The sequence below is a fragment of the Asterias rubens genome, chromosome 1, assembly GCF_902459465.1.
Source record: "Asterias rubens chromosome 1, eAstRub1.3, whole genome shotgun sequence".
NCBI lineage: Eukaryota > Metazoa > Echinodermata > Asteroidea > Forcipulatida > Asteriidae > Asterias > Asterias rubens.
The window spans coordinates 1560899-1587735 of record NC_047062.1 but is presented as its reverse complement, the minus strand read 5'-3'; the positions used below and the strand labels follow the sequence as shown (position 1 = coordinate 1587735).

The window sequence follows — 26837 nt, the reverse complement described above, 5'->3', positions numbered from 1 at the left end:
TCTTTGAATAAAACCAACAAAAACTAAAAAATAGACTAAGAAACAGCCTGACTCTCGTTTGATCAGATCATGGTTCGAATCCCAACCCAGTGAGGTGCCTGGGGGTTTTTCTTCACAGAACTCAGAGTAAATACCGAGTATGCGGTGCTTAACAGACATCGGTGTTTGGGTAAAACAAGATTCTTTATCCCTGATGCAAATTAGTTTAACATCTATTAAAGTCTGGTTCATTTTATGTTATCAGTACTGTAATCACTACAGTGAAAAGGGGATATGACTCAAATAGCAACGGTGTTGGAAATATGCGTGTGGTGTTATTGGCTAGTTAGGTTATAAAGACATTAAAAAAAAGTAACGCAGCTGTTGTAAACGCACCTATAAATTTAAAATTGTTACTCGTATTCTAAAAATGAAAATACTGGGAGATGGAAAATTTTATTACGGTGATTTTGACACCTTGTTTGTTACAATCGGTCGAGTATTGTTGACCATTTTGTGGTCATTAATTTTTGGAGTATTTAACAAAGGTGTACTCTCCCTTGAACACAATTTGATAATGTAATGTGGTTTAGGTGCATTTACAACATGATATCATAAAGCTTTGTGACAATATGGTAAAACCTATTACCAATAATAACATTGAAGCATAACAATATTTAAATGAACAGTCAATTAGGAGGATTTAAAAAGAAAAAGACTGATACATTTTACCACTTGTTACAAACATGTATGCGTATACAACCTTTACACATGCAAGCTTTACTTCTACCAGCGTAAGGGTTTCCTAGATTTTTTTCTGTGCCAAGTGCCGAGATTAATTTTAACTGGCGAAATATTTTGGTTTTGAGAATATCGTTATCAGAACGAAACCCCGATAAAACAAACGAAAAGTCTCTAAAAGATTCTCATAACATTCACATGGATTGGTTGTGATATGAGATGTTGAATATTTGTTGCATATGGCGTGTCGTGGCTGAGCCGATCAGAGCACCGAACTCAAGCTCTGGTTTTTCTGTTCAGCAGAGTGTGGGTTCGAATCCTGGTTGTGTCACTTGTGTCTTTGAGCAAGACACTTAACCATAACCCTCTCTCCACCCAGTGGTAAATGGGTACCTGCAAGGGTGGAGGTGGTTATTGCGATTGATAAGCCTAGTGCGCTACATATTTGGCAGCACAGGCTGTATACTCGCAGGGAGTATAAAAAGGCCCAGTGACCAGGGGGTTATAATGTTGAAGCGCCATGAGCGCCACTGCGTGATGGACCTGAGCGCTATATAAGAGGCCACTTTTATTAGATGCTTCATTGTGAATCGCAGAACCTTGGCCAAAGCGTGTTTACACCTCATCTCATTTCTGGAACGGAAAACATTAGCATGTATGCACGTCTTCCAGCGTTTACTGGTTAAATCTTGATTAAATTTGTCACTTAATCATTTTTTCGATCATTCAATATTTCAAAAATGAGAGAGGTAGTCTGATGTCAAACGAAAAACAACAAAATAAAAAGATGATGAAAACTGGGATGACTTCATGATTTACTCACACTCATTGGTGAAAAGTAAACTACCATCCGCCTGTACAAAAATAAAACAAAAATATAATATAAATATATAAAAGCAAAAGTTTATCTTGCATTATTTTTTTTACAGAAATTCACAGCTTCTTACTTGTCCCATGAGGAGTAGCCAAGTGTCTTAAAGCTGCTCAAGCAGCAAAAAGTACTTAACAATTTTCTGCTAAGCAGATATGAGCAGGGTACCAGTCACAGATGGTGCATGGGGTATGGCATTTTTGCCTGGTAACCTTATTCTAGTCAGCATAATTTTGTTGTGCTTAGCTACTTTTTATGCTTAAAAGCAGTTCTTTGAAATTGAGCCCCACACTTTTAAAGACTTTAAAGCTCCCCTTCTCCAAAATAAGGCCACAACATTGCAGTTTTCCTTTGTGGTCACAGAAAGCTGACGAAATAAAGTTTCCCAAGTGCTGCATTAAATAACAGTAACAATAAACAGTGACGTGACTTAGAGTGTTGCCATGGGAGCGCTTTGACTCTCCCGCCTGTTTTAGCAATGGGTAACTTTCAAGTCATAATAACTCCCGTCCGTATTTTCACCTCCGGTTTGTCCCCCCTCTGCGCCTGGAAGTTCCTCGGTGCTTTGACTGGCCAGAGTGTTCGCCGAGCCGGAGCGTAGATGGTTGATTCTCATGGGTAGCATCTGGGCGGATGTTGCAGGGCTCATGGAGGGCGTCGTCGTCCGAGAGGCAGAGACGTCTGAGTGGCCGAGGAGGCGGATGAGTTCCTCTTCAGATGGGCCACCGGGAAGATGAGGTTCAGCTGGAGAGTGGTAAAGGATGAATTCATATAATAATAAAGACTTATAAAACGCACATATCCACTCTGCTGGGTGTTCAAGGTAGTTATTGAGTAAAATTCAAGGGAACAAGGTTGGGGGGGGGGGGGAACGGAAGTAGCTTTTTGTTAATGTCAGAAACCCAAGTGCGCCTCAGTGTTCAAGATTTAGTGATTTGCATATTTTTCTGTCATAAAATTAAGTTGGAGTCCACAACCCTCATGGCACAACTTGTTTTTTCTTCAGTTTCAGCACATTTTAAAACATTACATGGTGCTAAAAACCGCCGAATTCTCGGGCATGGCAGCTGTGGCAATCGGCATCAGATCGCATTGGTTGGGCGGCTCTACATTTGTACATGTACATCCCCCATGATGGATTCAGAGAATGATGATGATGATGACGCTGGTGCTATGTTAGGAGTAGGTCCCACATACCTTGCTGGAAAATACTGTATGTTAAAGTGCCTTGAGTGTCACTGAGGGCTTTACCATTTCATAGCTGGAGGGGTGGTGTGTTGAAAGAAATCATTGAACAATTATCATTTTTGCATTTTATTTAAGTTTTTGACCAAAAAGTGTTGATTTTTTTTACCGAAAAGGTATTTATGAATGGGAATCAAAGTGTGTTGAATCGGTTTTCAACTAGTGGTTTAAACCCGCCGAGGCCTGGTTCTTGATAATTTACCTCGACTTCGTCTCAGTAAAATTATAAAGAACCAGACCTCGTTGGGCTTAAACCACTAGTTGAAAACCTCTTCACCACACATCGATTCCCTTAGTAAAGCTTGGTGTCAAGTTTGATGGCCTACGAGCGCTGATACTGGAGAGATTTACTGGTGTACTCACCTCTCTCCCCCTTGTTGGCCTTAACCAGATGATCCAATGCTGTGCTCAAATCCCACATCTGAAAGTCAATTATATAAACGTCTCAGTTCACATTAGCGAAGGGTGTCTGGACATTGAGTGTCATTAAATGTTGATTGTTTTGAAGTATAATTATTAACATTAATGAGCTTATAGCACTGAGCCACAAAAGATGACACCTTGTATATTTTGATTTGAAAGGAGAATATCTTGCAACTTCCTATATCAAATTGAGCGGAAGATAAGAACAAGAGTCAGTGAATAATTTCTCCTTTACTGTAAAAAGCTGAGACACTTCTAAGTATTTGTTCACCTATAGATGAATATTTAGCATTGTGCACTGTAGGGAGTTTATGTAGTGGGGTTCACCCTTAAGAACGCACCTGAATGGATCCATTTGAGTGTCCAGTGAATAGGTATCGTCTCGGTGGTGACCCCATCCTACTTGACCCTTCACATTCATGTACTCTGAAGGTTGTAATGATGCTGCCATCCACAGAGCGGATCAAACATACCCTGGAGTAATAACACATTCAAGTTCACTTTTAAAGGCACTGGACACTAGTGGTATATACTCAAACTAATTGTTTGCGAACAAAATTTGTCTTGGTCAAAAGCAATGGAGAGCTGTTGATGGTATAAAACATTGTGAGAAACGGCTCCCTCTGAAGTAACGTAGTTTTTGAGAAAGAAGTCCATGTAATTTACCATGAATTTGATTTTAAGACCACAGAATTAGATTTTTTAGGTCCCGAAATCAAGCATCTGAAAGCACACAACTTCGTGTGACAAGGTTTTTTTTTCTTCCATTATTATCTCGCAACTTTGACGACCAATTGAGTTCAAATTTTCACAGTTTTTGTTATTTTGTGCATATGTTAAGATACACCAAGTGAGAAGACTGGTCTTTAAGAATTACCAATAGTGTCCAATGTCTTCATTTCATAGAGATGGTTAACCCGTTAGAGGCCATAGCGGCTTCAAGCAAACAACCGCAATATTTTAGAAAAAGTTTGGAACTGAACTGACATTTTCCAATGTTTCCCATGTAAACATAGAATCTACATCTCCAACAAAACCATGTATTTTTGTTTCTTATTAATTTTCCTAACATTTTACCTGAAAATACCACTGCAAAAAAAAAAAAATAGCAACGTCAGGGCATACGGTGATGATTATACAAAAATTGTTGGTCTCTAAAAGGGTTAAACAAAAAAGAAAATGCTTAGCACAAAAAAATCTTGCTGTGCAGATACAAGTTACCGGAGAGAAAACCATATATTGAATGGTCAGACAGCTGTGTAGATAATAATAATTTTTTTTGGGGGGGGCCTAATCATCCTTACTCGCTAATCATCCTTACTTGCAGCTTAGAGCTGAATTGCGAAGGACGCGGTTACAACGTGTTCGAGAAGATAGTATGCAAGGGCGCCTTTGGCTGCCAGCCACATCAACTCATTATGACCACGGAGCACAGCCAAAGATCGAAAGTGTTCAATTTTTTTTCTCGAGGGAGGAAAACCAGATGCATTCATCACAATCATATTGCAGGCTGGCATAGTTTATGTCATCCAAAACCACAGTGGATGATATTGAATGGTCAGACAGTAGGAGGGTTGACTGTGAACTGTGTTGATGCATTCACCTCGTGATATAATTTTTTGAGACTCATTTCATGGAGATGCTTAAGCAGCCACAGAAATGCTTAGCACAGAAAAATCTTGCTTAACAGAAACAGGTTACCAGGCAGAAAAACCAAAGTGGATGATATAAAATGGTAGGAGGGTTGAGTATGTACTGTGTTTTACTTTATGATATAATAATATCATACAACAGGCAGGCATAGTTTATCTATGGATGATAGTTATAATAATAATAACTAGTTCTTATACAGTGCATTTTACAATAACCGTATCAATGGGCTTTACAGACCTGCCAACCTTGTAAAAAAAAATTGAGTACCACATTATCGCAGCAGCATAAACCAGATCGCCCAGTGAACGTCGGCATATGGCACAATGCTTACGGTCAGTCAGCAAAAACCATGGACCACTTCATTTAGATGACCCATTCATTTAATGTAATTATATATCATATTGACACAAAATACAGGCTACTTCATAAAAAATAAAAAAAAGTGTATCATGATATCAGTGTTTATCTTAGGGGTGGTTTGTGTGGCCTTTTCTGACTTTTTGTGCTCGTGACTTTAACAGTCTGGAAAAAAAATGAGGCTTATACAAGATTACAGGCCATTAAATTCCCATTATTTTCCCCAAATTCTCGGGAGTTGGGAAAAATCGTGACGTAAATAACATGACTACCTCCTGACCTAAACTGTTGCCGCTCTTTGAGTGAGATGTCTAAATCAAATGAAGTGTGTGCACTGCCGACTGCATGCACGCGTGCATTCTCTTTTTTCCCGGGTTGGATGTGGAGGAGTACTTTTTCCCCCATCACTGACACTTCGCCTTCGACGAACACGTGCGTTGTGTGCACGTACATGTACACTGTACATGTACATCCATGCATAAGGCTGTACATGTACTATACCAGGTTGACCGAACTGGTATGCGCCATTCCCACCCCCTCTGTTACGCATTGGTTTATTAGTTTTCCAGCGGGAGTAAGAATTTAAAAAATAATTCTAAGCACAACCTCTTTTTTATCGAAGCGCATAATGATCACTCAGATGTGGGGTGTTTTTGATCTGTTGTTTTTGCACTTGGGGTTGAACAAATAACAGTTGATTAAATTGAGAACAAAATTGTCCGTTCGTGCTGCAGTTTTAAAACACCGCGATATAGATTTAGCTTTTTGCGTACGTTCTGCAGCATATCTCGTACCACCGTACTCAGGGGTGAAAATGCGTGCATGGTACGCAAAATGCGTACAGGTTGGCAGGTCTGGCTTTACATTAGTGCAATGGCCAAAACATCTCTTACATTTCTGTCAGCTCCCTGGGAGTATACAGACCTGAGCAGCCATGATGCTCCCAAGACTTTCTCAATACAATATCAACCACCCTTCCCTTGCAGGTACGCATTTACATCGAATGCAAACATTTACATTGAATGATCCAACAGTAGGAGGGTTAAGGTCCTAATCTACTTTCTTACCTCTGCCCTGTGGATGCAAGACGTATATACAACTGGTCTGTCTCAGGAACAACCTTCTGGACAAACACCTGCTGATCATCTCTGTCACCGTAGGGTCCTGCAAATAAGAAAGAATAATATGAAGACAGGGTCTCAAACGGCTCTCTGTGAAACACCACACATCCACTCTGGCTAATGGATGCGGCTTCATCAGCCATTTTGCTTTAAGCCACTTCGGAGTTCTAGCTGCGCATGTCTGTTATTGTCAAAAGGTTACGGGAGATAGACAAAGTCCGTTGTCAGCAGTAACAGACATGCGCCACTGACATTCCGAAGTGGCTTATTCGGGGAAAAGGCTCTTGAATGGCTGGAGGGGCTCAAGCCACAGCCACAGCTGGTGCAGAGGTTAGATTCAATGTCAGTATTACAGAGAGGGAAATTCCAACTGGAGAGAAAAAGAAAACATTTTGATTTGGGAATTCTTATGTTCACTTGGGTCTGGCAGGCTATAACACAAACTCATGAGACTGGTAGAAGAGGGTGGATGTGAGTCACATTCATTGACACTCTATTGTGGGACGTTGGTTTAAGTGACACAGGGTAGTTGTATACACCAATTCAGGCCCGCAAGTGCTGGGCGCCGTGCGTCACTGCTGCGGTGTACTTGTGCCTAATTTTGTGCACAAAGACACGAGAAAATTGCTTCCCTTTTCTCTTTATATGGAAATTTAATGTCTTCCTCGACAATCTATACCATTTCTCGCACATGGCTGCATGATATGACGATTTGCTACTTTCTTGATATTATTTTTTTAAATTAAGCACAGAGGGAAAAATGAAATTCTGACAAAATCTCATTTTAGTGACTTTTTTATACAGTTTCCGCGTCTTTTCCCCCTAATTCACCTAAGGCGAGCACCATTTTCAAGATGATTCGGTTTCTATTAGTTACAAATATTTGTGGTCAGTGATCTACAATGGTATATCATGATGTCCTGTTAAGGAAATTGTGATAGTCGGTTAGGAAAACATTTAATTTCCATAAAGAGTGAAAAGAAACATGATTTCCTCATGTCTTTGTGCACAAAACTAGGCACATGTACACCTCACCAATGGCGCTCGGTGTTCAACACTGCGCACCCAGTGTGCGCCTGAATTGGTGTAAACTTCCATGTTTTCTATTGCAATTTTCTTACTTTGTATTTTGCTTTGTTATGAATATTTGTTTAATTTTTTTATGTGTGAACAAGGATTCCCACTTAGTGGGAATGTGCGCCTGTTTGGGGTTTTCATTTTGCGCTACACACTGCATTTTGGTGTTTTGGACATTAATGGTAAAATAAAATAAAATCAACTAAATAAAATGTAAATAAGGAGGCTGTTGGTTACTTGTTTTTCTTAATTCCTGAATGTATGCACAAAACTAACCACTACATAGAGTCCAAGAAACAAGGTTTTTGAGTTGACATTTTTCACCTGTCACATACACGTATAACACAACTTTTTTTAAACATGATCCCCAAATTTTGAGTCAAGACACAACAATAGAAAAGTACTGAGTATACAGTGCTGACACACATCGGTGTATGGGTAAAAAACAAAATTAATATTCTTTATCCCCGATGCAAATTTAACATCTCTTATAAACAATAGAAAAGTCGGATTCAAAACTTTGCATAGTGGGAGTACATTGTATAATCACGTGATATTTGCGGCAACACCATGTGTAAATTTCTTTTGGTTAGTGTTGGTTCAGAAAAGAAGCAGTGATTGACAACTCAACGTTTCCATCAGCATGCTTCAGTATCCTTCTCCTGAAGACGATCAGAGCATGCTGATTGAAGCGTTAAATCGTAACCACCAGTTCTTTTCAGAACTAACACTACTCAAAAGAGATTTACACATGAAACTATCGCAAACCTCAACTGATTATTGAAGTGGATTGAACTGAGCTTACCAAAGTCATTTCCAGCGGCGTAGGTTGGGTGTGGCTCTGTTTCCTCTAGAGAGAGAATCTTGAAGGAGTTCAGCGGAGTGGAGCCAGGCTGGGTGGAGATCATCCCGCGAAATCTCGTCACATTCCATGTTCTCACGTGATTATACTCTTGACACACTGCAAGAAAAAATATTGTTGATGAAATAAAGCATAAAGCAAGTTTGCTGGACAACTCGTACTACATACTACAACTGGAACAAGGTTGGGATTAGACTCCACAGTACGTCTTCCAAACCCGGAAATTTGAGTTGGGTGTTTCCCCACTCACCGATGTATTGTGGTTACGTATACATGTAGAACATGGAGAAATGGGCCAGACTAATACTTACTTGCATTTTTTAACGTTTGTCTACTAAACTAAATAATTGTGATTGTGATTGGGGCCACATTAAATCTAGCACACATCAAGATTTGACAAACAATTTTACGAACTTTAGAACAATTTCTCTTAGGGATTATACCACCAAACCCCAAATTTTTGTGACAAGAAACAATTTTTTGACTCGCTGTCAGACCAGTAAAGAAGAGATACGACTCACCCATCGCTTTTGTCAATTCTAATGTCTAAAAATGAAAGGTTCCAGGGTCAATTTCCCAAAGTCAAGGAATTTAAAAAATAAGAACTGAAAAAAAAGAGGTGGAAGAATCTCATCCCTGTAATTAACCCACAGTGTATACATTTCCCAAAATGGCACAACTGGATTTATTGTGGATAATGACGTCAGAAGAAATGCCTCAATACTTCACGAGTCACAAGTCTCACTACTCAAAGTCTAAAACTCACCCGAGATGAGATGTTTCTCCGACAGCATGACCTTAGAAATGGGATTACAATGAACCGTGAACGTCTGGAAAAGTTGTGGTCCCTGTCCGACAGTCTCTGGATGCTGTACGATCACTCGCACCTTGCCTGAGCTAGTGCCGTAAGCTATCTCAATCCAGTTACCTGTCAAACCTGGTGTTTGCGAAAGAAATCGAATCAAATTTAGGGAAAAGGACTTGAAACAACTGAACAACAGCTTTAAGTTTAGATTATGTGAAACTTGCATCAGGGAAATAATAGTTATAAGAATTTGGGAGGCTAGTCATCCTTATTCGCTGGGAAGCTGAATTTCAAAGGACGCCACTACGTGTTCGAGCCGAGGCATTTAAGGGCACCTCTGGCAACCTTCCACATCAACCCATATATGACTACGTATATGTGCCCTACCTTTGAGACACTCCCTCATCAATTCAATCTAAATGCTTTCCGAATGCAATGGCAAACTGCACAGACAGTTGGGCGTCGACTGGAAAACTTTATACATGGTTATTTTTTTGTTGCTCTGAGACCATACAGTTAAGTTTAATTTGGCTGGAATATAACGTGTATAAGGCAATGTAAACTCTGTACTTTCCCGAGTTCTGTGAACAAAATCCACAGGCAAATCACCCGGGTGGGATTCGAACCCACAACCTTTGCATGGGTACACCAACCTGTCTGCCCTAAATATCATGTGTTTGGTTGACTTACTTGTCTTTGGAGTGAGGTAGACACTGAGGGCAGTAACTGCGTCATTAATGCCAGGATCATGGTACAGTTCAGTCACTAATAAATCATTATCCTTCATTCTTAATGGAAACTTCTGCATATCTAATGAAGAAAAAGAAAGGCTTGTATGTCACAAATCATTCATTATACAAAGGCAGTGGACACAATTAGTAATTACTCAAAATATTTATTATCATAAAACCTTACTTGATTACAGGTAATGAGGAGAGGTTGATAGAATAAAACATTGCGAGAAACCGCTCCCTTTGAAGTAATGCAGTTTTTGAGAAAGAAGTAATTTTCCACAAATTTGATTTCGAGACCTCATATTTAGAATTTGAGGTCCTGAAATCAAGAATCTGAAAGCACACAACTTCGTGTGACAAGGGTGTTTGTTTCTTTCATTAATATCTCGCAACTTCGACGACCGATTGAGCTCAAATTTTCACAGCTCTGTTATTTTATGCATATGTTGAGATACACCAACTGTAAAGAGTAGTCTTTGATAGTTACCAATAGTGTCCACTGTCTTTAAACCATTCCATGGCATAGGTCATACACTGAGCTTTTTGGTTTAGTAGACTGTGCAAGTCTCATCAATGTGTTTTTATCTTGTGTTAAGCGCCTTGAGGCCTAGCATAAGGTGCTGTATAAATTTTTTTATATTATTATTGTTGTTATTATTATGCTTATTCAAACTGCCGGGACAAACTGGTCCCAACCTTATGGAGTTTTACATGTGCAAGATTCCATTTTTTCAAATACTTTAGTTTAATGTAGTTTGTGGTTATGAAAATTATACCATAGTGTTTGGCAAGTAAAATTTAGCCATGAAATATGTGAAAGTAAAATAAATTTAACAAATCAACAAAGATGTCATTCAGGGGAAATGATTGCATCCCTTTGTTGGTGCCACTGTGTTTTTCTTACACCCCCATCAAATAACTGTTAATTACTTAAAATGTCTGATAAATTTTGTCTGCCACCACACACGTGGTTTGTGATTGTGAAGACAGGCTATAGTGTTATATTTTTAATCCAGGGCCCAAATTAACAGAGCTGCTAAAGCACAAAGGGTAGCCAAGCACAGCAAACTAGCATGTCACATGTACAACTTGTGACTGGTATCCTGCTTAGTGCTGCTGAGCTGAAATTGGTAAGCAAGAGTTTTTTGCTTAAAGCCATTGTACACTTTTGGTAAACAGTATTGTCCAAAGGCCCACACTTCGTGTATCACAATTTATATATAAAATAACAAACCTGTGAAAATTTAGGCTCAATCGGTCATTAGAGTCGGGAGAAAATCACGGGAAAACACACCCTTGTTTCCGCAGGTTTCGCCGTGTCATGACATGAGTTTTGATAATTGTGAATTGATAATCGTTTTAATGTTTCTCAAAAAGTAAAGCATTTCATGGAATAATATTTCAAGAGAAGTCTTTCACTATTACATTCTGTAAAACCTGTAAGTTATTTGTAAATCTGTGAATTTTTTTTTTCTGTTCCAAAAGTGTATAATGGCTTTCAGCAGCGCTATGAAAAAATGAAATTAATAGCAAGTAAAATTGTCATAACTACCATAGTGATTTGCACTGTGAGACATAACACTTTACTAGCAAGCTCAATCTTAGTTTTTTGTGAAATCAGCCCTTGGTCGATCCTGGGGGAAGTTGGTTGACATTTGCATCTTTTACATGCTCTCTCATAGTTCAGCTTGGAACCGGTGGAAACAATTGAACAGCCAACCAGAACTCACAAGTTTCGTTTAAAGAGTCTATGTACTTTTTGTAGAACGAAAAACACAATGTCTACAGATTTACACAGTTTGAAGATACTGATAGTAGAAAGCTTCCCTGAAAATATTACTTGCTGAGGTGATGTAATTTTTGAGAAATGATTAAAACAATGTCATGAAAACAATTTTCATCTCAGTGGTCATGAGACGAAAATTATTTTAGCATGTAAAAATGTATTTTCATGACATTTTTTTACCAATTTCTCAAAAACTACAGCACCTTAACAACTAATATGTTAAGGTACGCTTTCTACTACCATTATCTTCAAACGGTCTAAGTTTAATGTAGATCTGCAGACACTGTGTCCTTTAACCGTTAAGATAAAACACCGACACACAATCCTAAAAGTAGAGCAGTTACTGACCTATGTAGTAGATGGAGCCGTTTGTACATCCCAATAGAAGAAATGACCCTGCTGTATCATGGCTAGCAATCGCACACATTTCTTGAGTCTAAAGGAATAACAAAAAATAAATAGAAAATACAACACAGTTACAACAACAAACTACAAAAGGAATTTCAATTGATAATTGACAGAGTTACAAAACATTTAGAGAATACCAATTTAAAATAGAATTGAGTTCTTATATAGCGCTTTATAGCACCCAATGGGCATATCAAAGCGCTTAGTTGTGTGGAGCTACGTTTTGAAGTATGAGACCTTTATAGCACCCAATGGGCATATCAAAGCGCTTAGTTGTGTGGAGCTACGTTTTGAAGTATGAGACCTTTATTGCACCCAATGGGCATATCAAAGCGCTTAGTTGTTTGGAGCTACGTTTTGAAGTATGAGACCTATTCCTTTAAGGTGCTGTGGCGCTATACGCTGCCATTCAAACCAGGAACACCGGGGCGAACCCCGCCTTTTTTTGAAAGTACGGTGGGTTCTTTTTACGTGCAATACATAATACACAAGGGACCAACGGCTTTAAGTCTCATCAAGGTTAAGTATCTTGCTTAAGGACACAGGTGTCACGACAGGGACTCAAACCCACACTCTGTTGATCAGAAACACCAGAGTTTGAATTCGGTCTTCTTATTCGACTCGGCCACGATACGCCACTTATTTAAAGCTAATAATGAGATGCATTTGTCCGAATTGTTTTTATTAAAGTGTACGCATAGACATTAAGACTACTTGCACAACAAAAGGAACCCACAAAATATTTTATTTTTAGGAATCTCACTGTCTTACCTGCCAATGCTGTGTGACTGCATGCCAGACGCCTACTTTACCTGTGTGACTGGTAGCCACTAGTTGACTACCGATGAAGAACAATGAGTCTACATGGACACCGAGATCAAAGGTACCTGCACAACAATACGTCGCGATATTAGTCATTTTAACTAGCGCATAATATAATACTAACATTAATTTGGTTTGACCCTTACAATGATATGTTTTAAAACTGTATACTCAGTACTTTCCCAGAGTTCTGTGAAATCACAGGCATATTAATTAAGTGGGATTTGAACCCATGACCTTTGCAATTCAAGTAATATGCCTGTGACTTTTTTTCACAGACTTCGAGAAAGTACCGAGTCTACAGTGGTGTATGGGTAAAACCAAATTAAAATTCACTATCCCTGATGCATATTCAACATCTAAATAATAATTTTGGAGTAATAATAATTTTATATAGCACACATATCCACCATTAAGGTGCTCAAGAGTCTTGAACAAAAAACAAACACTTTTTAAAGGCAGTGGAATTTGATTTCGAGACCTCAGATTTAGAACTTGAGGTCTTGAAATCAACCATCTAAACGCACAAAACTTTGTGTGACAAGGGTGTTTTTTTCTTTCAATCAATCGTTAAATTTATAAGGCGCTAATCCAACAGCCGTTGCTCATAGCACCATACAGTAGGCTTTTGAAAAAAGATGAGATTTAAACAAAGTTTTGAACTTTGCTAATTAAGAAGATTGCCTGATTATTATATCTTGCAACTTCGAGGACCAATTGAGCTCCAATTTTCACAGGTTAGTTATTTTATGCATATGTTGAGATACACCAACTGTGAAGGCTAGTCTTTGACAATTACCAATAGTGTCCACTGCCTTTAAGACAGGTTTCAAAGTTTTATGAATAATGAGACTGATTTATGTTACACCTTATAAGGGTTTACATTGTGCCGTGGTGCATTAAGCAGCCACTGCCAGAAATACCAAAGGAAAACCCCTTCACTTTGGGTTCTTTTTAACTACGTTACACAACACACAGGACCGTTAACATCCCAACGAAGTACTAATGGTCAAGTGTCTTGCTTAAGGAAACAAGTGTACTAACCATGACTCAAACCCACATTCATGTTGATCAGAAACAGCAGAGCTTGAGTCTGGTGCGCTTGACATTTCGGCCATAATGCAGAATGAGTTGCTGACAATCTATTACCAACTTAACTGCTTGTTGAAGAAACAGGGTATAAGTCTTGGAAATTAGGCCCAGCACACCAAAGAAATTAGGGTTAAAATATTTACTTGAGCCCTGATTATGGATTGATGTTTCAAGTTATCAATAAAGAGTTTCAGACCATCACCTATTTGATTGCGCTTGCTCTCATCCTGACAGCTCCAGAGTCTGATCTGGCTACCGTACGACACCGCCACCATCTTTTCCTTTCCCTCGGACTGACTCAGCGGGACCCTGGAGTTCAGTGCGACCCTCTCGATGGTTCGTTCAAGATACGGCGAGGTGAAGACTAACTGCCAACCTGTGGACTCCTTGATGCGGTAGCAGCAGACAAAGTGGGCGTAGGCAAGAGCGATCCAGTTGTGGTGGCCAGCAACGATGAGTACCCTACGAGGATCTGTACAGGTTTCTGGGAGTATAAGATATTGAAAGGATTAGAAATCAACTGTGGTTTGTTGCTAGGACCCAATTTCATAGAGCTACTTAGGCACAAAAATGCGCTAAGCACAACAGAACTGTGCTTACCAATTTGTGACTGGCATCCTGCTCATTTCTGCTAGGCAGAAACTTTATACGCAGTTTTCTGCTTAATAATAATAATAATAATAATAATAATAATAATAATAATAATAATAATAATAATAATAATAATAATATTAATAATATTAACGGAGTACAAAGGAAGACATGACAAGCTGGCCAAGGTGATTCACTGGGATCTGTGTAAGAAGTATGGTGTCAAAGTACTTGCGAAATGGTACGACCATGTTCCGGAGAAAGTTGTAGAGAACGACCAGGTCAAGATCCTATGGGACTTTAACATTCAGACCGATCATGTTATACAACATAGGCGTCCGGATGTTGTGCTATTAGATAAGACGAAGAAGATGTGTCATCTCATTGACATAGCGGTGCCAGGTGATATAAGGGTAGCTTCGAAGGAGATGGAAAAGATCGAGAAGTACCAGGACCTGGCCAGGGAACTTCGTAAGATTTGGCAGGTAAAGGTAAAAGTAGTCCCCGTGGTGGTTGGAGCACTTGGCACCATTCCCAAAGCACTGGGGAAACATCTAGATGAAATAGGGACAAATGTGAGGGTAGATCTATTACAGAAGGCAGCGCTTTTGGGAACAGCGAGGATCCTGAGAAAGACCCTTGAGATCTAAGGCTACGGGACGTAGCCCGGCTCGAGGAGTTACCGGCACAAAGGAAAATGAGATCTTTCTTTTGCATGCTGTGATAAAATGAAATAATATTAATAATAATAATATAAGGGTAGCTTCGAAGGAGATGGAAAAGATCAAGAAGTACCAGGACCTGGCCAGGGAACTTCGTAAGATTTGGCAGGTAAAGGTAAAAGTAGTCCCCGTGGTGGTTGGAGCACTTGGCACCATTCCCAAAGCACTGGGGAAACATCTAGATGAAATAGGGACAAATGTGAGGGTAGATCTGTTACAGAAGGCAGCGCTTTTGGGAACAGCGAGGATCCTGAAAAAGACCCTTGAGATCTAAGGCTACGGGACGTAGCCCCGCTCGAGGAGTTACCGGCACAAAGGAAAATGAGATCTTTCATTTGCATGCTGTGATAAAATGAAATAATAATAATAATAATAATAAACCAGTTCTTTTTAGCGCAATTTACAAAAACTGTATCAATGCACTTAACATTAGGCCCTGGTCATTAGGCCAATAACATTCCTGAAATCTTTCTCAGATCCCAGGGGGGAGTACACAGCCCTGAGCTGATTGGTGCCCCAGTGGCTTTTCGATACACAATATCAACCTTTACCCTCCCAGGTTCCCATTTATACCCCCGTATGAAGAGAACAAATTATAGTGAAGTGTCTTACGCAAGGGACACAAGTGTCATGATCGAGATTCGAACCAACATCCCGATGACTTAACAACCAGAACTTGAATTCAATACTCTAAACTACTAGGCTACGACACACTAAAGCCCAGTTCATACTTCCTGCGAATGCGATGCGAATTTGACGTGAATTTGACGCAGGAGAGTTGAGCACAACTCAACTGCTGCGAAATTATTCGTTGCGAATTTGTGAGGTCAACAATCGTATCACATTCGCATTCGCTTAACAGGGGCAATGTAACATGAGTAACACAATACAAATATGAGAAATTCTGGACTCACCCATAGGAATGTCTAAGTCAGTTCTGACTGATCTTGGTTCTATTGCAGACACTGGTCTTTGAGTTGACTCTCTTAACGATGCTCCTCTCGCCAGCGTCGGTCTAGGTCTTGTCTCAGCATCCACTGACAAACTGTGACGATGCTCGTTGCGCTCCAGCCTGGGTGGAAACGCTAATGAGGAAATGTAGGACATTGATTTACTGGCTGTAACTTTGTCAAAGTCCCCAAGTTGGTTTATACCTTGGCAAGTATAACTGTCTTCTTTGTTACACCAAATATACAATTTTGTATTTTTTATTACGGTGAATGTATGCAAACCACTTATCAATGTTAGTAGATCTATAGTTCCCACTTGACGTCACTCAATATCAAGTCCACCATTTTTACCAGCAATGATTATCATTTCTTTAATGCACAATTTGCATTACGGTCTGTTTCCTGCTCTTTATTTCTGTATTGATACTTACATGGTGGAGGGAGGTATCCGTGGAAGAGCACATTACCACAAGACGATCTCTCAAGATCCTCACATAACGTCAACTTCTTAACTGTCAAGAGAAGAGAAATTTACCAGCATCGGTTAAATATTTCTTGGAGCACAGAGCAAGGCTTTGAGATGACAATACACTTTTGGATTGTGGAAACCTACATGAATGGTCTCTCAGGGTTAAAGGAATCTGTTACCTTGGATTGGGCAATGTAGGCTATAAAAAGAACGGTCTGCCATTTTATGGAGTAAAAACAGTTTCCAGCCATACTAATTTCATAACAAACGCTTTTTATAGCCCATATCGTCCACTCCAATACAACATGTCCCTTTAACATAGAAGTCAGACTTACCCAACGGTGAAATGCCATAGAACTCTGCTTCATGACGTAACGTCTGTACATCAACTCCTTTGAGATTCAGCTCTTTGGTACGTAAGTAATTTAGGATCGGAGCAAAGACTGTCGGATCACGGTCAATGAAAATCTACGAGGAACGAAAGATAATCTTTTACCAAAATTTGATCTAAAAACACTAATATTATGACTCCAAAAGGTTTCCTTTCACTCAATACTTTTGTTGTTTCATAAACATCCAGAAATGAAACTCTAGAAAAGAGGAAACTGCCCTGTATAGTATTGTTCAGCTTTCTGTGCCACTAGAGAAAAGAAAGGAATCAAGCAATTCAAGGCTAGAATTTTACATATAACCTAAACCTCACTAATTTATCTGTTATTTAGATTCTGGTCTTGTACAAAAGACCAGTAAAAATGTTGAGTAAAAAAAATAAGCTCCAGGGTCTTATTTTCCCATAAATTTTTATCCTTGAAGTTTCCAATCCTACTGAGAGATACTATTAAATCACTTACTGCTCCTTCTTCATCCTTGACTGATGGAATACGACCGCTCATCAAGCTGGAAATAAAAGAGAAAATTGTTATATTTCAATACGTCTTGAAAACAATGAACAGTTATTGAACTTTTATTAGGCTTCCTTGATATTGAAGAGATAGAGTTGTTGATGTTGTTGTTATTGTTTTGTTTATTTTTTGTGTGTGGGGAGGTTGTAACTTTAATGTCTTTTGGGTACAGTGAATACCCAGGATGTACAACTAGTGTGTCCAAATTTTCTGCATCAAAACAAGGAAAAGGAGGTCTCTGGGTCCCACACGCGGCGACTGTGCCTCGCTCACCATTTTGGTTGTCAATAGGTTTACGTGTAAACGCTGCGTCGCCTAAAATACGCACTTCACTGAATAGCGCACAGAGTGACATTGTCCACCAGTATGGTGCAACCAAGATTACTCTATATGACCTCAATAGTTGGTTCAATAGTTGGGCCGTCCCAACTGTTATACTCCATTTGGTACTGGTCAACTACAGTTGGGACAATTCTAAAGTTGGTACGGAACAGGATTACCAAAAACGGCCCTATCATAATGTGGGTGCAGAGAAGCACACCATGGATCGCATTAAATGCTGATTACTATGCCAACCATCAGATCCACAGACCTCACGAACCACACCATCAATGCAAAACACTGCATAGACAAATGAAAACGACAATTTGGTGCTTTGAAGATACGAAATGAAGAAAAATCTCCCAAGTTTCAACTAACCTGGAGAAGAAGGAGTCTGGAACGCATGTCAATGTCTGCTTGGATGTTGAAAACCTGAAAAGAAATAATTTTTTTATTGTTTATTCTCCAAACTTATCCACCAATTTGAGGTCAGGTCACTTGGGTTTTCTTTAGAAGTCAATGAATCGGTCACGTTCAAATCAAGTCCCAAAGAATTCCACTATAAAAAAAAGCTCTGCTGAATCTACATCAATACTTGAAAATTTCAATTCACTATTCAGAGAATGTACCCTGAAACCTCAGGAATTGACACTCGATTCAGTTTTTTTTTTATTTTTTTAAATGGAGTAAGACTAAGAGAACTGTTTTGTGCGACATGTATGCGAAATTGTGGAAAGAAGGCATGATTTTAGAGTCAAATTATGGTTATTTATAAAAATGGCATTATATTCCAATTGAAACTCTAGGAAATGGTTTAATAAACAGTCAAGCATGTATCTAAATTTGGGGGATAACAATTTTCAAACAAGCAGACCAAAAGTAAAAAAAGTTTGACCATTTTATTCCGTGTTGATTGACTTATCCGAAACGTAACAGCGTACGTTTCACATGCCCCCCCCCCCCCCCAAAAAAAAGGCCAATCAATGTTTTGTATTACTAACAAAATAACACTACAGAAAATTAGAAACACATTCCCTGGAAAAAGGATTGTCAAATTGTGGTTTAACGCATTGTATTGTATTATTGCTAGTGTAGTATTACTACAATACTAGTATAGGGTAAGTTAGTTTTGTACTACTTTAATAATATAAATAGTTGCGACAATCGTCTCCCCCCCCCCCCCCCCCCTCCCTACGGTCGGTCGACAGTCGGGAGGATGTGTGGAGGGTTATGGTTATCACAACTTCGAATTTGTTGATGACAGTCACACACTGCACACTGTGGGACCATGGAGGAAGGAATTTTCCTTCCTCCATGGTCACGGTGGGACACAGTCTCCGTCCGAGTCTGTGTATTTTACTATTTACAAAAATTATTATTAAAATTTCAGTTAAATAATTTACACATACTTTGCTCCTCCAACATTCAGCTTAATAATCTCTCCAGAAAATCCAGGTGATCCAAATAATGTATGCATGGTGTTTTACCGTTGTTTTCTTCGCAATCTTGTCGAGTTTAATACCATCATGGCCAGTTGTGTACATCCAGCTACGTTGTATCGTGCATAAATAAATGTAGAAAATTGTATTGAATATGTATAGTAAAAATTGTGAGTCTGGATACCATACAAGAATAATGGCACCAAACTATTGTCAACATTTCTATTTTTGGACCATGAGCTACTGCAGTGGGGTATATGGGGCGGCAACAGAAACGCCCATTGATTTGGTGGGAGAAATGCAGACAACACAAAACAAGCAAATAAACAAACAAACAAACACACACACAAACAAACAGAAAGCTCAGACTCAAAGACCTAAATGGTGCATGTAGGCCTGTCAGACTCAATGAAAACAGGTGCTTGGAGTGGAGGGGAATAAAACATGGATTGTAAGTGCGCGGCGGCAGTGTAATTGATGCCGCTGCTTACACCATTTCGTACTCATGATCATAGATGTGTTAAATTAAAATCACTATATATTTTTTCTGTTAACAATTCAGACAGTCGGCTTCTTTTATCAAATTATAGGGCCTGTATGTGACCTATTAAAACACGTAGTTTGTGGTGGAATACAATTTAAGTTTTTCCTGCAACACCCCTAATGATGGCTAAATAGGATCATGACTTGCATTGTAGCTCAATACTTCCTGGTCAGTAGTGATAATAATCCAGGAACATTTTCGAGGATGGTCTATCTAAAGTGCAGCAGGTAGAGTTTCAAGGGAGACTAAAACTAGAGTCCTCTTTGATGACTCTCATCATGGAGCAATATTTGCTCCATGCTCTCATCCCATACCACTTTATTATATAACACATGGGACGTCACGCGGTTTGCACTACATCGGGCGCCAAACTGCTGCTACGAACACACAGGGTGAAGAAGATCGTTTACGTGCAATTTTTTGTCCGTCTGTACATACATCAAAATTGCCACTGTGGATTTTTGTTTTCTCAATCGAATAAAAAAAACATCAGGAAACGAGTTAGTGTGGATGGCAATTTCATTGCAGAAGAACAAAAAATAGAGGGTCAATTTTTGTTCTTCTGCAATGGAATTGCCATCAATTTTTGTTCTTCTGCAATGAAATTGCCATCCACACTAACATTTTCCTGATGTTTTTTTGGCGCTGTACTCCTTTTTTTCAAATTGTCATTATACTACGACCGATACAACCGACAAGGACACATTTCAAAAGAAGGGAGTACAGGCAGCGCCCCAGTTACTGGGTCTCAATTTCGAGTGGTTTCTTTGTTCTTTTTTCGGAAACTAGGCCTACATTAGTTGATAGGGGAAAATTGAACCGCAGAATAAGCCGTTCCACGGGGCGGGCTTGGGCGAGGGCGGTGGGGACGAAAATCTCAAAAGCCATCAAAACTTGTTAACACTTCTCTAGTTTTCAGCATTCTTAACACTGTTTTATAACCTTGGCCCAATTTCATAGCGCTGCTACACAAATTTGCTAAGCATGAAATTTCTTCCTTGATAAAAACAGGATTACCAACCAAATTTCCATTTGTTGCATATTGCTTGTTACCATACTGGTTATTTAGCTATTGTTTGCTTATCCTAAAAATCACGTGGACATTTTGATGGTAATCTTGTTTTTATCAAGACAGAAATTTCATGCTTAGCAAATTTGTTTGCTTAGCAGCTCTATGAAACTGGGCCCACATCATTGGCCTACCTATAGCTATAGCTACACCTGCACCGCCGTAATATTTTGTGACTCATAGAACATTCCCGACTACTTCCTCCCGGATCGAATCGGGCGCCCAACCGCCCCTGAATTCCGGCGTGTCCGGTGTTAGTTTATTTATTCCTCCATGCTTGTTGCACATTTACAAGTTACATGTCATAATGTCGAGCAGGTGCCGCAGGATTGAGATAGTGTAAACAGTACAGGGCCGAAGGTTGCAATGGTTGAATGGTTGAACGAAAAAGCAATCCCATAAGGTCAACCCCAAAACGCTTGCTGTACAATCACTCCATGCATTATCACTCTTGGTTCGCTGCAAGGGAATTACAGTAGCGATTGTGGTCTTCTGAATCTATCTCTGGAAATTCATTCAACTTTTATGCCAATTCTACTTTGCCATTGCTGGGATTCCTGATCGTACACAACTAAGTTCAGAGTAAGTGTTTGTTAGTGGTGTGTATTTTGTGATGTAAGAATGGTTCACCATGGATCTAATAGTCCCACCATCATGACCATGCATGGGATCATGCTCATATCGTAAGTCATCGATAAATATAGTACAGAGTAAAGAAATTACAACGAGTAGGAGCAAGGAGTAAACGATCAAAAATGTATTTACTCGTGCTGCTTGCAGTTTGTACTTGGGTTAGTTGTCGTGATTCACGGAAAGACTGGTTTTCCAGTCTAGTTTATAAACAGTTTGTGACAGGTGTTAAGCTATTTGCATATATGGAAATGAAGTATTCAGGACAACCAATGAGAGTTTCAGTAGAAGGCTTTTTTAAGTTTGTGTTGGATTGACCAATCAGGATTGTTCTTACAAATGAGTGGCTGAGTGAGAGTTCACAGCTTTTGGTTGAACTTTTCAACCCACCTTCTCCCCTTTATTTATGTTCCACAAGTTTTGGCAATAGGCCTACCCTTTGTGCACAATCATGTTTGTTTTCACTATCGGAACAATAATTACACAATATTGCTATTCAGGTTACTTTTATTTTGAAGTGATTCCAATCATCAGGGTTGCATGAGATGGCAAGCTTGGGGGCATGGTTAGACTTGACTCAAGTCCCAAGTCCCACTCCCGTGCCATCCCCAGGAAACTATAGTTTTGTGATGCTCTGCATTCCAAAACCTGTTCCGCGTGCTCATTTTGACGGGGAGCGCGCACACTGTATACTGTGTATGCTACGTGTTGTTTTATAGTAAGTTGGGGTATATGCTTAGGAACCTCTCACACGAGAATGGGACTTGAATCAAGTCTAGAGCATGGTCAGCATACATCCTCAGTTTTTCCCACAGGGTTTTCAGTTTTCGTATCTGGCTATATCATCCTGATATGATTGGTGTTAAGGCTATCAAACAAATGATTAATTAATTAATTAATTAATTAATTAATTAATTATTCATTGAGAGATAGGGAATAATCAAAAGCTCCATAAGATTAAAGTAATTATGTTTAAGTTCCAACTGTTTAATCTGTGAATAAAATGTCAAAGTATAATTGTGGATAAAGGCAATGAGAAGGCCTTATCTAACCGTCGCAATTTTTCACTTAATTCAGCATAATTTATCTTTTAGGTGATCAGATAATATTTGTTGCCATAATGAGAGAAAAATAGCAGTCAGATTCGACACCTTTGCTATCTCAAGTATCCCTCTCTTAAAAAATTAACCACTCCAGGCCTCAAAACTACACTTGGCACCCACAGCAATTGATGTGGTGCCCTATGCTATGCTTTGGTGCCCTTTGCAAATCTACAAAATAAAAATACATTTTAACACTTAAATTCCACTGCTCATAGAAGTTCCCCTTACAAGAGGAAAATTGAAGTCCGAAGGCTTGATGAACTGATTTTCTTATTTTATATTTGTCTTTTCCCCCTTTTTTTCTTTCTTTCCCCTGAAGTAAAACCATGTCAGAAGCATCAATGATTGGTCGCAAGTTTCTGGTTACTGGTGCCACGGATGGCATTGGCAAGCATACAGCTTTCAGACTGGCCCAGACCGGAGCAATGGTTCTCATGCATGGTCGCAGTACGGAGAAACTTCGCAAAGCCATTGAAGAAATCGAACAGAAGACGGGAAACAAGTGTCTAGAGTCATACATTGCGGACCTGGGCTCCTTCGACCAGGTTCGGAGTCTGTCGGAGGAGATCCACAAAAAGCACAGCAGCTTGGATGTCCTTGTGAATAACGCTGGTGTTTACCTGACCACACGGCAAGAGTCTAAGGATGGATATGAGATGACCTTTGCGGTAAATGTCCTCGCCCCGTTCCTCTTGACCTCACTCTTGATGGACCTTCTAAAGAAGGGACAATCAAGTCGCATCGTCCATGTCAGCTCCATCTCCCATCATAATTGTCCGAAAGGCGGTTTGGATGACCTGAACTCTAAATCAAATTACGCCGATGGCCGAGGGGCCTACGGATTGTCGAAACTGTGCGACATCATGTTCACCTACAAGATGGCGAGAGATCTTAAAGCTGATGACATCACCGTTAACTGCTTGGACCCAGGCACAGTCAACACCAACATGCTCATTAAAGCATGGGGGCCAATTGGAATCCCAATCGAGGAGGCAAACTTCGTATTCAGAGCCGCTACTGACCCTGTCTTAGACAAGGTGACGGGGAAGTATTTCGTAGATGACAAGGACACAGAAACCTCGGCGATTGCATACGACAGAGAAAAGCAGAATAAACTTTGGGCTACCTTGGTTGAAATAACAGGGGCAGTTTACTAAATAACACTGCCTGGTGGAGGAAAATATAATAAATGGATAAATGCAAAAAGAAGTGTTGATGGACTCCTGTTTTGACACATGGGAATATTTCCTCAAAGGTTCAAAACGTGAGGACATTATTACAATTGTTTGTATTTGTTCGAGAGAACTTTTTAACAATGAATTTGTTAAGTTTTCATGTATTCAAATCATGATTAAGTTTTGAGAGTTTTTCTGTTTGGTACTTGGTTTTGATGTACTTTTAGCGCAGAGTACTAAATGACAGAGTACTGCCCATGATGCAGGCAGTTTTGTCTGTACCAGACTGATCAAAATAATTGTTTTAATTCAGTTAACTTCGGAGTATCAAAAATACGTAGATCTGTTATAATTAAACATAGAGTATGTGTGACTAGACATTGCAGCGCATTTGGCCTCCAATGAGCTTTGTTTATTGGTTGTTGTCAAGGACCAGCATCTCACTAAATGTGTCCCACCACATGCATACAAAATCCCACCTGTGAAAATTTGGGCTCAATTGTTCATTGAAGTTGCAAGAAAATTATGAACAAAAACATCCTTGTTGTACAAATTTGAAATAAAAGGCTTTGGCTCAAGTCGTTTAATATTTAAGTGAGAAAATACTTCTTTTTCAAAAACTACGTTCCCTCAGAGGGAGTTGCCTCTCACAGTGTTTTATACTATCAACAGCTCTTCGTTGCTGTTACCAAGTAAGTTTTTATGCATATTTTGAGTAATTACCAAGTGTGTACAGTGCCTTATAAATAACACTCGGGCGATGGGGTATTGTAAAATCATCAATTCAATCCTCAAGCTACAATTTGCACTTTGATTTGTGGATTGTTTTTGGTATTTTAGTAATAAATCAATAAATAATCAATTGCCTTTGAACTGCCATTGTGTAAATTTATTTTTTACATATTTAAACGTTTTTCAAAATCTAACTTTTGAAGAAGTAATTGAAGCCAGTAGCATAGTTATTTTTGTATCCTCGGTCTACTTTACTTAATACTGTATTCTTACTATGTTATGACACAATTTTATCTTTCACTTTGAAAGATATAAACTCAGGTTTAATAAAAGGCTTAGAAATAACCACAGAGGAAGAAAATGTTGTGGTCTTAAAGTAATGGTTGGTTTAGGTTTCTTTGCAAGTTACATTTAATGGTACCTAGATTTTAAGTAGAGTTTTACCCAATAAATATTTCATGAAGTATTTTACATACCAAATAATAGCAGGTTGACTTTTGACCCCGTTTTTTCACTTTTCTCATTTCTTTCTTCGTTGGTCCGACAGTTCTCTCATCAAAATTATGTTTTAGCTGTTACAAACTGCTAACTAACCCCTAAAAAGCTATAGTATAAATGCAAAAAATAGTTATTGGCCTGAATTTCGACCATAGCAGGGTCTTTCTCATAGTGTTGTTGACTCGAGTCCCTGACTTGGACTGGACTCGCCAATTTCCCCAACTTGCAACTTGATTTGGGGAAAAATTACTTGTGACTTGACTCGAGGGAAAATGTATGGAGACTTGACTTGGGCAAGAATGACTTGAGAATTTACAAATGACTTGAAATGACATTTCACCATGGAATAACTCCTAGGGCAAGGGCAAGTCGCCACCAGTTTCCTTCATTTCACAGCCCTGAATGCCATGTCCATTTTATAAGACAAAAAAACAACACAAAATTCAGAAAATTTAAGAAAACGGTCTTTATTAAAAATCTCATAACTCAGTATTTTAATACAGAGTCATAAATATTCCCAACTCACTTTCTCATAATAGTTACATAACACTGTTTATATACAGATGCAAGAAATATAGCCCTGGTGATTCTTAATGCAGAAAATACTGGATTTGATGCATGAAAGTAACTAGCACACAAACACAAAGAACTGAGCTATGGTGTGTCCCCCCCCCCCCCCAAAAAAAAGGCAGCTTTGAACAAGAGTACCTTTTGCAATTGTTGGCAATGTTTCTGCTACAACCATGCATGGCTACAACCCACACCCCCCCCCCCCATATCACCCTTTTGGTAAACATGATGTTATTTCTCAAATATTCAGTTGGACCTGCAAAGTATGAATGTACTAAGTGTCATCCCTTCTTCATTTGATAATAAATTAACTCATCAATCCCAATTTCATAGAGCTGCTTAAATTACTTTAAAGAGTGTTTTCTGTCAAGCAAAAATAGGCCAGAAACCAGTCACAGATTTATACATGTGACATGGTATTTCGGTGGATAACCTTCTTCCTGTAACCATAATGTTGTGCTTAACTACTTTCTGTGCTTACAGACATTGGACACTATTGGTCATTGTCAAAGACTAGTCTTCTCACTTGGTGTATCTCAACATGTGCATAAAATAACAAACCTGTGAAAAGTTGAGCTCAATTGGTCATCGAAGTTGCGAGATAATAATGAAAGAAAAAAACACCCTTGTCGCACAAAGTTGTGTGCTTTCAGGTGCTTGATTTTGAGACAATTCTAATTCTGAGGTCTCGAAATCAAATTCTCGGAAAATTACTTCTTTCTCAAAAACGACGTTACTTCAGAGGGAACCATTTCTCACAATGTTTTATACCATCAACATCTCCCCATTACTCGTTACCACGTAAGGTTTTATGCTAATAATTATTTTAAGAGATGTTAAGTTTGCATCGGGGATAAAGAATATTAATTTTGGCTTTTACCCATACACCGATGTGTGTTAGCACTGTATACTCGGTACTTTTCCGAGTCTTGTGAAAAAATATCACAGGCATGTTACTCGGGTGGGATTTGAACCCACGACCCTCGCAATTCTAGAGCAGTGTCTTACCAACTAGACTACCGAGGTTGCCCGGTAGCTAGAGGCAGTTCGAATCCTATGTTTTGGCAGCGGGTACCGCAACGATATAAGAGATGTTAAATTTGCATCGGGGATAAAGAATATTAATTTTTGTTTTTACCCATACAC

At 39.1% G+C, this 26837-nt stretch overlaps 2 protein-coding genes across 3 annotated transcripts; one reads left to right on the top strand and one right to left on the bottom strand.

The window, feature by feature from the left end:
• Window positions 1-1215: 1215 nt before the first annotated feature.
• Window positions 1216-19447, bottom strand: LOC117291756 (BTB/POZ domain-containing protein KCTD3-like). Of its 2 annotated transcripts, XM_033773663.1 has the most exons (17): window positions 19341-19447; window positions 18310-18363; window positions 17560-17605; window positions 17044-17176; window positions 16671-16751; window positions 16204-16374; window positions 14179-14460; window positions 12834-12949; window positions 12003-12090; window positions 9825-9944; window positions 9096-9266; window positions 8273-8428; window positions 6337-6433; window positions 3601-3733; window positions 3200-3257; window positions 2114-2335; window positions 1216-1574 (listed from the first exon to the last, which is right to left on the bottom strand). In XM_033773663.1, the coding sequence occupies exons 1-17, from the start codon at window positions 19406-19408 to the stop codon at window positions 1564-1566; spliced, it is 2007 nt and encodes a 668-aa protein (XP_033629554.1). In that variant the 5' UTR covers window positions 19409-19447; the 3' UTR covers window positions 1216-1563. The 2 variants fall into 2 exon arrangements, with proteins under 2 accessions (XP_033629554.1, XP_033629547.1); XM_033773656.1 differs by lacking the exon at window positions 1216-1574 and having other exon boundaries at window positions 1828-2335.
• A 1823-nt stretch (window positions 19448-21270) lies between these two features.
• LOC117293236 (dehydrogenase/reductase SDR family member on chromosome X-like) lies at window positions 21271-24439 on the top strand. Its single transcript, XM_033775461.1, has 2 exons — window positions 21271-21565; window positions 23036-24439. Exon 2 carries the CDS (start codon window positions 23043-23045, stop codon window positions 23871-23873), a length of 831 nt encoding a protein of 276 aa, XP_033631352.1. The 5' UTR covers window positions 21271-21565; window positions 23036-23042; the 3' UTR covers window positions 23874-24439.
• The last annotated feature ends 2398 nt before the right edge of the window (window positions 24440-26837 follow it).